Source organism: Agrilus planipennis, unplaced genomic scaffold (genome assembly GCF_000699045.2).
Source record: "Agrilus planipennis isolate EAB-ADULT unplaced genomic scaffold, Apla_2.0 scaffold4, whole genome shotgun sequence".
Taxonomy (NCBI): Eukaryota; Metazoa; Arthropoda; class Insecta; order Coleoptera; family Buprestidae; genus Agrilus; species Agrilus planipennis.
Window position 1 is genome coordinate 3,540,654 of NW_020442463.1, and position 12,961 is coordinate 3,553,614.

General features: G+C 34.7%; 1 protein-coding gene across 2 annotated transcripts in view; it reads left to right on the forward strand.

Annotated features, from left to right (window-relative positions):
* The window catches only part of LOC108745188 (neuromodulin-like), a 94,077-nt gene that overhangs the window by 36,214 nt on the left and 44,902 nt on the right, over window positions 1–12,961 (forward strand). For both annotated transcript variants that reach the window (XM_018481313.2, XM_018481314.2), the window contains one exon: window positions 7,493–7,714. In XM_018481313.2, the coding sequence (XP_018336815.1) occupies window positions 7,493–7,714 (222 nt within the window). The remainder of the gene's footprint in view (window positions 1–7,492; window positions 7,715–12,961) is intronic.

Genomic DNA, 12,961 nt, shown 5'->3' on the forward strand with positions numbered 1-12,961 from the left:
AAACAACTACTGGTTTATAGTATAAAAATTAAATATTATTTTACTTATCGTAATATAATCTCAGCTGTCACTCTTAGAGTGTCAGAAACTAGGCCTTTTACCTTATGTAAGGGAAGCAAAAATAGGGAAAGGGCGAATATAAAGATAGGAGTGGCCGATTTTAGGTATCTAGACAGCCAGATAACTCAGGACGGAAGGAGTGGTAGGGATATAAAGCAAAGGATAGAGCAGGGTCGAGTCGCCTTCAATAAATGGGTTGTTTAGTTTTAGAGAGATGAGATTAGCTCAGATTAGAAAAGAGTGGAGGAGCGTGTTATACCAGTCTTAGGACTGACGACCTTATGATGATGTAATAGGTTTAAAGATAACTGGGTTGGAGGGAGGGGGTGTTTCTAAGGTTTTCAATTCCACCCTGTATCTCAAAAACCAAAAGGGATATGAAATTTTTGCTGGCTTCATATGTAATTTAACAAAAAAGAACAAACTGTTGCGGAAACCGTAAGTAAGAGAGATACCCCTCATAAGTGTCGAAAATAGGATACTCTGTACTTTCATAAGACGACAAAATAGTGTTTCTAGTTCTACTGAAAATGTGCAACTACTCCGCTATTTTAAATGTAATATTTATTAAATTTAATAGTAAGTCATATACATCTATTGCTTATATTTTTTGTTAGTTATTTCCAGGTGAAAATTTTAGTAAAATCGTCATTTATAATCTTACGAAAAAGATGTTACCTTGAGAACCAAAGCAATTGGGACATCATTTGCTTTGGTAGTAGTAGTAAAGTAAAAAAGTAGTAATTACTGGTAGTAACGTCAATTTCAATGATTGCTCTCTTTTTACAGACTATTACAAGATTAGTTTTCGTGATTTGCATAATTTAAAAGAAAAATAGGCGTTTCTCAGACCGTGTCTTCTTTAATTTAGGTAGCGGCCAATTAGTATAAAAAGATATCCTTTTTACTCTTTTTCTTAACGATGAAAAGAATACGTGGTGCTATTGTATTAAAAATAACAGTTTTTAATACTATATGAGACAGTTTGAAATTCAATAGTGGTTAATATTAACTATTAATGTGAAAATACATTTTTAATCGTTATCTACTATAAATTACCTCAAATTAATGAGAAAAAATTGTTGCTGTAGTCGCACCCTCGCCGGGAATCGAACCCAGGCCCTCTCGTAGCTTAGTAGCCAAAGCACCCGGCGAGGGTGTGACAGCAATAGTTCTCCTCATTACCTTGAAATAATTAATAGTCGAAAAAATTAAAAATTAATTTTCACATTAATATTTAACATTAACCACTATTGGATTTCAAAGTGTTTCATATAGTATTAACATATAAGCGTCTTGTGACGTAATAAGTACAGTTCGTCCTTGTTGCTCTTGTCACCTTTCATAGCTTAGTGATCAGAGCATTAGTGCGTAAAGCCAAAGGTTTCGGGTTCGATTCCCGGCGAGGGTGTGACAATAGCAACAATTTTTCCTTATTAACTTGAGGTAATTTATTATTTGTTATTTCATCATCCTTAAATTTCAAAAATAAAAACGAAATATTTTCCTTTATTCCCCTTGTTATATATATACAATAATCAAAGGTTAAAGTGTGGTAAAAGCTAGCCTTGATAAAGTCCGATAATTTAAGGCGAAATGTTCGCATTATTCTTTACAAAATAAACTACTTTTAGCTCACTTCGGCTTTGATTACTGATTAATAACAATAATTTCCCAGGTGTCCTAAGGTTTCTACATACATCCATAAAAAGGTTAATGTTCTAGGTCTTTGGATTTTTAAGATATATAATAATCTTATTTGCATTGATGTTTTTATTAAAATATTCATTATGAAATAATAACGAAGTAGAATTGGAAATGTTACAGTTTCAGAAATATGTTCATTTTCGTTATGTATAAACTCCTAAGAATCGATTTAGACGAATCACCCTGTAGATTTATTTTTCATAGTGTCGATATTACGTAAGTAATATACAATAGTGCCTTTTGTTCTACTTTTCTTTATAAGAATCTGCTGAACGATGTTAAAATAAAATTTTCTGTTTTATTCGGCAAATTTGGAGTTAATTTCCGAATTTCTCCGATTCGAAGCGCAGAGGTTTCGTCCTTCCTTTCGGGTGCATACTGGAAAGTAGCGACGTACGTTTCGAACAGGTTTATATTCAAAAGACAAGCGCAGATAAGTCAAGTCACGTTTGAAAATGGTTCGGCTTCTATAACAACGCCGATCTATACATATACGGATATAAGCCTCCGGTTTAACTTACTTTGCAAAGTGAATTTCGTGGACTTGGTGGCAGTTGAAGGTACGGTCCGATAATAAAGGGGTGAGTTGATGTACATACGAATGTTGCACATTTTCTTACAAATTATACTTATAACCCGAACTTCACTACTCCATTTTAAATCCTCATAAGGAATACCAACCACTTGTTCAAAATCAAACATCATAGTTCCTTTTTGCAAAAAGTAGGTACCTGTCTCACCAAATCGATATAAACTTTTTAGAAGAAACAATTAAGTCAATAAATTGCATGTAATTCACAATTAAACTGTTATTCATTATATCTGTAGGAAAATATACAAACAACTACTGTTTCAATTTGCAATAGCAGTCAGTACCATTTACTAATAAAATAAATCATTAATGTTTTAAAATATATTATTAATAGCTGCTTTATAGTAAGTAAACTTTTAGTGTATCTAATAGAAAATTTTAATCAGAAAAGTTTAATAGGTTTAATTTTTTAATACTTATCTATATTAAAGTAATATTGTTAGCAACTGTAATCTAGTTATTTACTGATGTTTCCGTAAGTGTAAATTAAATATTTATCGTTAAGTACAAAAATAACAAAAATTTAAACCTCTTACTGTCTAAAAGTACCTAGGTAGAAAATATTTAGTTCTTGTGACAATGGCTACAAAAAATGATTAGATAATTTCTAACTAATTGAATTTTTATAGACAATACCAGTTTTCTTTTTGACCGAACACGTCATGTTGCATTATTTAACCACTCCTTCTGTTAGAAAGGAAAGGTGTTTCGGCTTTGATTTCCGTTCATGACAATAACCATTTTTACAGGATAGCAGTTTTATTCAAAGGTGGAAGGTCAGCCCTAAATAAAGGGCTAATTACACTAGACTAGAATTTACTGCGGTCTGATTTACTTGGAAGAGTCGAATAAATAAGATAAAAATATAAATGCTTTTTGTCGAACTTAAAAAGATGTGGTTCTTAACTTAATTTGATTTGACTCCTTTTTCGCAATTTAAAAAGAAAAAATATTTCTATATTGCGGTGGAAAAAAATCTTAAACAGTTTTTGATAAGGAAAACAGAGGAAAATAAAACTAATATAAATTCAATTTAACTTAAGTGTGTCTGAGAAATGGCGAATATATGAAATCAAAAAATAGAAAACAAACATTTTTTAAGCTTTGTGATTTCCTTTACATACCTAATGTGAAAATACAATAATTTTTATGAGAAATACATTTCTTTTTTCAATTTTAAAAAGAAGAGACACCGCAATGGATTTAAGAAGTTAATGCATTAAGTAATTAAATCCAAAACCGATTAACAAAAAAAAAATACGCGTATTTATGTAGCCTACACAATGGAATAAAGGCTGTTCCAATAAATACTACGGTACAGTAAAGTCTGACGTCAATTCAATACAATATGAAGCTGTTCCTTTATTATAGGTTTGTACTAGCAACTGTTACAAATATATGGAAACGCTTATAGTTAAACATCCAATATGCTTCCGTATCTGTAGTGCGTCGTTTTTGAATAAAAAAATCCGCCCAAATAAATGTGGTTGTAAATTAAAACAATCAATGAGTTAAATAATATTGAACAAGTGAAAATTTTGTTGTTATTTATTTATCTTTTCGCGTCACGTGGTGAAAGTATTGCGAGTGTCTTACACAGAACACAAATATGGCGTCAATTTATGACGTCATTAGTTTAATGTTATTGCGGCTACTAGAGCACTATCAGTTTATAGAAGAACAAATTTACTGTATATTGTACATTCGAGCACGGCTGAAATATGTTCCTGGTCAGTATTTTGTCGAAACAGTCAATATGCCGTACAAAGCTGCGATAAAATACCGATTAGCTACAAAAAAGTACCAACATAATTGCTGTTATTAAAAATGAATTCAGTGAATAGGTACAGCCAGCGTAGTGAACGTCATATGTACAAATTTACTCTCTTTGTGGGATTCAATAATGACCAACAACGTCCACTTCTGATAAAGATGTTCAAGGTATTTGATCAAATAGATTAAAAAACTGCTTGGTTTCTCATGTATAGATGGTGTTCACTACACTGTCTGCACTTATTCATTGAACATTGTTTGCTAGCAACAAGTAGGTTGTTCGGTGTTCCGATGAGACTGTAAATTTAGCAACTTATTCTATTTTTCGCGTATGAGATGATATACAGGAACGTCACGATTTTACGATGTTAGCACAAGTGTATCACTAATAGTTTTTCTTAATTGTTACACTTTTAAATTATAATGTCAATATACCAAACGTTCCCACAGGACCCCCCTTCCAGTGATGAACAGTGTTGATTAACCTTTTCGGATGAAAGTGGTAAAGCGTACTCGATGACTTGGACTTAGACTTACGGACTAGCGTACTCGATGACTTGGACATACACTTACGGACTTGGTTGATATGTGTGTGCTAGTCCGTCGTCCATCTTGTTTTCTGTGACGGTCTTGAAGATACTGTATATCTGCCATGGTATACGCTGGTTAATGTCTCTGCATAGATACGACTATGGGTGGGTAGTTGGATAATGAATGCATGTTCGCCTCGCTTAATTAAGCACTTTATACGGACCGTTATATGAAACTATAGTGGGATTTTGGAACCATCTCATCGAATCAGGATATACTCGGCTGATTATAGATATTTATGAATTAATGTTTTCTATAGTCGCTGTCGAGACTTCAAGTTATAATCTACGTTCACGTTGTCAACGCAGCACTACCATTAAAGATGTTAGCCGCAGTAGCTGACAAAACGTTTGGACAGAATAGTTCACTTAGACCACGGCCCTATAACCTGAATCTTTATTCTACTATGGATTCCGGCCGTGAAAGCTTTTGTTATTATATAAATGTATTCTGTTCACTTTGCCTAGTTCCAACAGCGTTGAAGTTGGAGGTGACACAAAGTTGTTGTATGTAAGGCTGAGTGGTGATGTGAGGCTGTCGAATATATGGCGCCTCAAAGTACGATTAAATGAATCCGAGTAATTCAAATTTGCTCAAGGGAGAAATGTGGCGAGGTATTGCTATATCAGTAGAAATGTCGCAAAAAATGGGTTTGTTTGAGCTGGGAATGTGAATCCATTTGAGTTATAGGGATTGGTATCAGTTGAAGATATTAATACTGTTCACTATGGCTAGTTCCAGCAGCGTTGATGTTGGAAGTAATCTTAAAGTTGTTGCACGTAAGGCTGTCGGAAATCTGGCGCCTAGCAGAACAGTTGAAAGAATCCGAGTAATTCGAACTTGCTCAAGGGCGGAAAATGTGGTGAGGTCTTGCCGTATCAGTAGAAATGTCGCAAAAATGGCTTTGTTTGTGCTGGGAATGTGAATCCATTTGAGTTATAGGGATTGGTTTGAGTTGAAGACATTAATACTGTTCACTATGGCTAGTTCCAGCAGCGTTGATGTTAGCAGTGATCTCAAAGTTGTTGTACGTAAGGCTGTCGGATATCTGGCGCCTAGCAGAACAGTTGAAAGAATCCGAGTAATTCGAACTTGCTCAAGGGCGGAAAGATGTGGTGAGGTCTTGCCATATCAGTAGAAATGTCGCAAAAATGGCTTTCTTTGAGCTGGAAATGTGAATCCATTTGCGTTACAGGGATTGGTTTGAGTTGAGGTATTTCTGAAGACGATAATATTATCTATATTAAAATAAGTTGAATATTCGTTAAGAACTGGCTAATGACGGAAAGGAAAAGGGAAGGTCTTGTGATCTGTAAAAACGATGAAGTCACGAGCTTCGAGAAAATGACGGAAATGCTTGGGCAAAGTGGTCTGTCTGCTGGGTCGAATTAATGAGGGTAACTGCTGAAGTAACTCGTGGTGTACGGAATTGATTCGTTTCGTATCTGTGACGAAAGTGACAGAGGGTTGGCTAGTGTCGGTCACCTGACTCGAGGTAGTGAGGTCAGTGAGCTGATCCAGTTTGAGTTGTTGGCTGTTTGAACTTTGAAAACCGATGATTGGTTTTGTGACGTCGGCTATAAGAAACGCCATGGGAAACATCTACGTAGGCCCAAATTGAGTGATAGAATTGAGAGTGCCGTATGTTGCTATGTAGGTGCCATTTGCTGCTTGTAGCGTGAACGTGAATTTCTGACCTGACCCAGCTATAAGTGACTTGGGATACGCGCAGATGTCAACACTGGCGTACACTAGGAATTTCTGGTGTGTGATTCTGTCTGTGACAAATAGGCAACACTGCGATGCGTGGACCTCACCTCGTCATTAGTGAGCTCCTGGTTGGATTCTCGATGTCTTCCTACACGGAAGGATGCATTTCCGTGCGTTATTTTTTAGAATTTGTTGCGATAATAGTATAGGCCACTGGTTCTGTTGTTTCCATGATGAAATTGATCGACATCTTGCCCCCAAGTTTCCCCCATGTGTCGCCTCATATGGTTTAGGTCTATTCGTAGAGCTTGTACCATATTGGCAAGACCTTCGATGGTATTGACGCAGAAGTGGGCGTAGTTGTAGCTGCAACTTCGGTTTGCATTTGGCTCGCCTCCATTATGCAATCGGCGAATACGACTACTTCATTCGGCATTTTGTCCTTCAAGGCAGCGATGGCTGTCTGAAGATATTGAGGAAAGCAGATTTTTTGGGGTAGAACTTCCAACAAGTCTTCGTAGGTGACACAGAATTTGTCGCCTATTTCTTCGTGTCCAAGTAATTGTTTTGTGCGAGCTTCTTACGAGACGCCAAACCGACGAATTAGAATAAAACTCAGTCGCCGGCCGGAGGATTAATGATGACGTCACGCATTTCAGCAGCATTACGAGGATCCAGATTGCCCAATACATATTCGAACTTTTTATATTCCGATGTAATTTAGGAGGCCTCAATGCTTTATTCCACCATACAAAACCACAGTTCGGGGTCAGAGGGCACGAAGGGTGGCCGTTTGACGGTCATTCGGTTTACGGTCGAGAGGAACTGCGGCATCGGCTGCAGTCCAAAAAGCCTATAAGCCTTTGTTCAAAGTACATTGCAACTACAGAACAAAATGTGACATTTGTCTGATTAATTGAATTAAAATGAAATTCAAAAGTTAAATGCATTTCCGTAAAAACGATGGTGTTTTAGAAACAATATTACCTGTTCTTTTTCCTATTTACACTATAAAAAGGTGGTGGGTTCCTGTTAGTTATTATATCTTTGTTGTTTTAGGTACCAAAGGAAGTAATCAAGTCAATTCCAAAAGTAGTAAAGAAGAAGAAAACAAACCTAATCCGGAAGAAGCTGCTACCAAGATCCAGGCTGCTTTCAGAGGGCATAAAACACGGAAAACAATGAAACAAGCCAGTACCAAACCGGAAAAGAGTGAAAATCCAAGTAAAAATACAACCGGACAACATCAAGAAAATGTCGACATTGACTTGAACGAAGAGGGTAAGCAGCGATTAGATACTTTTATTCTTAACAGAATTATTCATTTACGATATATCAATGAAACTTTTACATCAACAAGTTTGTTTATAAGGTAATATCCAAAGGACATGTAGTTTTTGTTTTCTCTCGAACGTTCTCAGCACTTTTTGTTACGCTATCGAACTTGCACGTGATTCACATTCTGCTTAATAAAGCCATGGGACCTGTTTGAAACTCTACTTAATTTTTGTAAACCAACGACAACTGTTTAATTGTTTGCGAAATACATTAATTTTTAATCAAAAAGCTTATTATTGAAAAACTTCAACATTGGTGTTTAATTTATTAAATTGTATACATGGAGGTTGACCGAGATCGTTCGCTATAAGTTTATAGGGAATGAATGTGTCTAATGCTCCACGATGTGCCTTTTTCGAGTTTTAATTTGACAATTTCGTGTCGGCTAAAGCCTAAATAAATGGTCACAAAATATCCAGTTTTCATTAAACTTGATTAGTTTAATTTAATTTGGTATGCGTTTAATAAAAACCAAGAAAACAAAAATGTCACACAATTACGGTTTCCATATTGATGTTATATCAATTGCATTGAGAGTTTCATCCGCACCCTATGGATCCCCTTGTTTCCCAAGTGTTTGAATTTGATTATCTGTATCTAAAGAATTGGAAAAAATCCAGACACGTGTTTATTACTAAGCTAAGTTTAGATTTGTTCGTTACTCTCCTTTAAAGATGTCAAATTGACTGGGAGAAATAACAAAATTACGGTAAGGGCGCACAAATTGAAAACTACTATTTATTATTCCGCTGTTAAATATGTTCATCATATATTTACGAATATAACAGACATTATACCAAATATGTGGGCATGCAAAAGTTCAAGTCAGTTCAGAAGAAATAAATAAGTACCTGAAGTAAGAATAATCATATCAGATAATAAAAGAGCTACTATGGAGGAAAAACTAAAGAAAAGAAAAATTGAATATAATCAAACAGCTGTAAAAACACTTTCACATTTATGCCAAGAATTGAATCAATCATTTTCGTCTGTAAATACTGATACAGACATTGTTGCGTCAGCTGTTTGATCTTCAGGTGAAGAAATTATTAAACCATTTTCAAATGTAGATGAATATATAAACAAAATGCTCTGTTTGAAGTTGTAGTAAAACCTTAGATTGGCAAGACTAAGGAATGTGAAAATGAAACATTACAATTATGTGAGAAATAAATTAATCGTAACAGGTTCATCATAGTATCGGCCAATTTTTGACAAGTGAATCGCGTTCAACACGCAATGCCTCTGTACTCATACGAACGTAATTGAACGTATAAATCACGCTAGCAATACTATTTGTGATGCCGGTTTAATTTCACGAATGTCTAGCCCCACCTTTGCACACCGAATTAGATATTCAAAACCGATATCTGCGATGAAGCACCACTGATTAATGCTGATGTTCTTACCGTTATTAATAGACCGTGAAGGACATAGTTTATCGTTGCGATAAGGAAAAGAATTTTTGAAATAAATTAGTTTTATTTAGTGATGATATTCGCCAGACAGTTCCCGTTATTGTACATACCTGTCGTGAAATGACAGTCAAATTATCAATTAAGTTCAAAAGTTACTTTTGTTTCAATACTTTTTGAAATATTACGAGAAAATTAAATTCCAAAGAAATCGTCAACAGAGAATATTAGCATCTAAAAATTGTTATTCGACAATAACACAGTCACACATCATACGGTCGTCAGTCCTAAGACTGGTTGGACACGCACCTCCACTCCTTCCTATCCTGAGCTAATCTTCGCATTTCCCCAAAATTAGAACAACCCACATCCTTAACTATTTGCGAAAAGTAATCTAATCTATGTCTACCTCTACCCCTCCTAACTAGGCCTTCACGGTATGCTCATCATTCGTCTGTAACACCACGTTTCGAATGCTTCTAATCTTTTCTTTTCAGCAGCGCCCACTGTCCATTTTTCGCACCCCTACATACGATACACCTGAAATAACCTTTTTTGAATTTCTAAATTAACCGTTCGCGACTTCTTATTGAAGGCGATTCGACCCAACGCTATCCATTGCTTTATATCCCTACCACTCCTTCCGTCCTGACTTATTTCATTTCTTAGATACCTAAAATCGACCACTTCTTATAATTTTTCGTTTCCCATCATTATATTCTTTTCCTAATTTTCCTAAAAGTAGTATTTTTGTTTTACTTTTATTTATTTTCAAACTGTACTGTTTTGTTAGCACCGCATCCATTTTATTTAAAGCCATCTCTAACTCTTTGCTAGATGCTAATACCGCTCTATCATCTGCAAATATAATCATACTAATCTTTTGCCCCTGTGTATCTTTCTCTACAGTTGTGCTGTCTTTAATGATGTTGATGGCGTCTTCGATGTGTAGATTAAAAAGTAGCGCTGACAGTGTGCATCCCTGTCTGACTCCCTTCCTAATATTTACTTCTCTACGTTGCAGACCCAACTCTATAACTGACTGTTGCTTTTTATAGAAACAAAGTATTACTCCTGTATCTCATCCCTACATTGTTAAGTATATATTTAACATCATGTCCTCTTTAACATTGTCAAAAGCTTTTTCTAAATCTACAAATCCCATGTACGCACTCTTTAAATTAGAAAGAAGAGACTTGGTAAATATTAATTAAAAATTAAAAGGAATACTCACCCCTACTTACCACAAACAATTTTATTTGAGCGGACACGTGTTTCGCCCACTTCACACGTGGGCATTATCAACGCGAGACAACAGACAGTGGGCGAAACACGTGTCCGCTCAAATAAAAATATTTGTGGTAATTAGGGGTGAGTATTCCTTTTAATTTTTAATACGCACTCTTTCTTTTTTCTATCGTTTTCTTTATTGTTACCCGTAAAGATAGAATGGCCTCCCGCGTTCGTTTATTCTTCCAAACCAAAATTGATCTTCCCCTAATAGTTCTTCCGCCTTTTTTCATCCTCTGTATAATTCTAGTTTTTGACGCATGGGAAGTTAAGCAGTCACACAAAAAAACATTTTGGCCTTGTGACCTGACTATGTATACTGGTTATGCTTTTGGGGTCACTGAGTTCAAATCAAAGGTAAATTTAACTCCAGCATGTCAAGATTTGGACATAACCTCAAAAAACACAAAATATACTAAAACCGTTAATCATGATAATCCAAACGATTTTAACCCAAGAATTTTTAACCAATCAACTCTTCTACTAAATGTATAACTTTATAATTCTTTAAATCTTAATCCTAAAACCTTATAACCCCATTATCAAAATATTGAAACAGTATTGCTGAATCCATTACCATGAAAGTATTTGTGGCGTAGGTTCTAAAGAACTTGAGCAACTACCACCTGAAAAGTGCTGAAATCAATTGTCTTCTTTCTTTACTGTCTTTACTATGGAGGTACCTTGTTTGCGTAATGTTGTTTACATCGAATTTCTGTAATATGGATTTCAGAAACACTAAAAATATCGAAAAAGTGTAGTTGAGTTCATTACATTTTATTTGAATGATAACGATTTTCAATAAAATTTCTGTCTTCTATCTGTTTTCAGGTTTATTTTCACTGCCTTCTAAAGTTTGCTTTGTTCATATATATAATGCTTTATCTTAACATCCCCGTACCTGTCGATAAAACCTACGCCTTATGTTAATGACTCATTAAGAACTTTTCACTAAGGACTATTTTGAAATGGCGTGGGACGTAGCCCACACGTTCAACTTGTTATTTTATTATTGTTGGATAAGTTTGTTCTATTTGTATCTTCACAAAATTGAAAATCATAAAACTTGAACAGAGACATTTTGAATTAATTTTACATTTGTGGAGGGTGTAACAGATTTTCACAGAAATAACATAATGAAAGATATATTTACAGTCAATATTCTAAAAAATGGGAGAAAATTTTTTACAATTTGAAAGTGGGAAGAAAATGATATTGCCTAATATATTGTAATGTTCGTGGGTTTAACAAATTAACTTTAAGACTCACAACGAAATTTATCTCTTGATTCACTTCTGCAACGGTCAACTTAGGTAATTATTCTATTAGTTTACACTGCTGTTACTATTCACTGTTCTATTTATTTCACTTTTATCACTGTCAATTTATCTCTTGATTCACTTCTGCAACGGTCAATTTATTTCTACTCCACTTCGGCGATCGTCTCTTCCTTTTTATACCCCTTGCCTCCTTTCTGGAACGTTCTCCAGCCGTCCAGAGAAGTCTCGTTTTCTTTGAACGGTTTAATTGCTTTCCCGGAACGCAGGTACGACACACACGCTGACAGATACGGCACACATGAAGAAAGGCGCCCGCGGCTAGTCGGCGAATCGATAAGCCGCTCACACACACGTATGCCTGATCGCACATTATCACGTTCGTGGTCGCTATAATATATTAGCGAATTCTGAACAGTTTCCAGAATTCAATATATGTATGCAAAATTCCGAAGAGTGTTCTTATTATATACAGTTCACTCAGTTTTAATGAAAAAAAAAAACAAGTATGGCACTATTAAAAAAATACTTTCTGATGTTTTAATTGTTTGAAGTCTACTTTTATTAAGAAACCAGCTTTTCCCGGCGGCTTCGCTTAATATTCGAAACGGCTAAAATAATTTCGATGGAACTTTACAGACATGAATAGTTTTACTAGTTGTTTATTGCTTACAGCAACTGCTTTTATTATAAATAATGATAGTCCCCTCAAATTGGGAATTTTTAGTGAAAACAGGAAACAAGCCTAGTATTTGCAGAAATGTATAATAAATAATATGTGCGCATTTTTATAAAGTTGTGGAAACTTGTAAACAAATAAAGTTTTAAAAATAGATTTTTTTGTTTCTTTCTTTATAACATTGTTGCTTCTGATTTTAGAAAAAAATTTGCTGAATGCAAATTGTTTAGAATTAATTTTTTTATAGATGCCATGCGATTTTCAAAAAATTTCGCGGAAAATGGGAATTTCTTCGAAAAATATGAAATTCTAAACGATAAATTTTGGAGTAGAACATACTCAAATTTTAACCAAACTATAAGAAAAAACAAGGTCTTTATGCTTTTTAATCCATCTGCAAACCGATCTGTGAACAATTAATTTGTTGCTTAAAACAAATAAAGATTCAAATGACTATTACACCTAAAATATTTAATTTTTATTTAATGTTTTTTAATTTTTTTATGCGTATAAAGTTATACTATTTTTA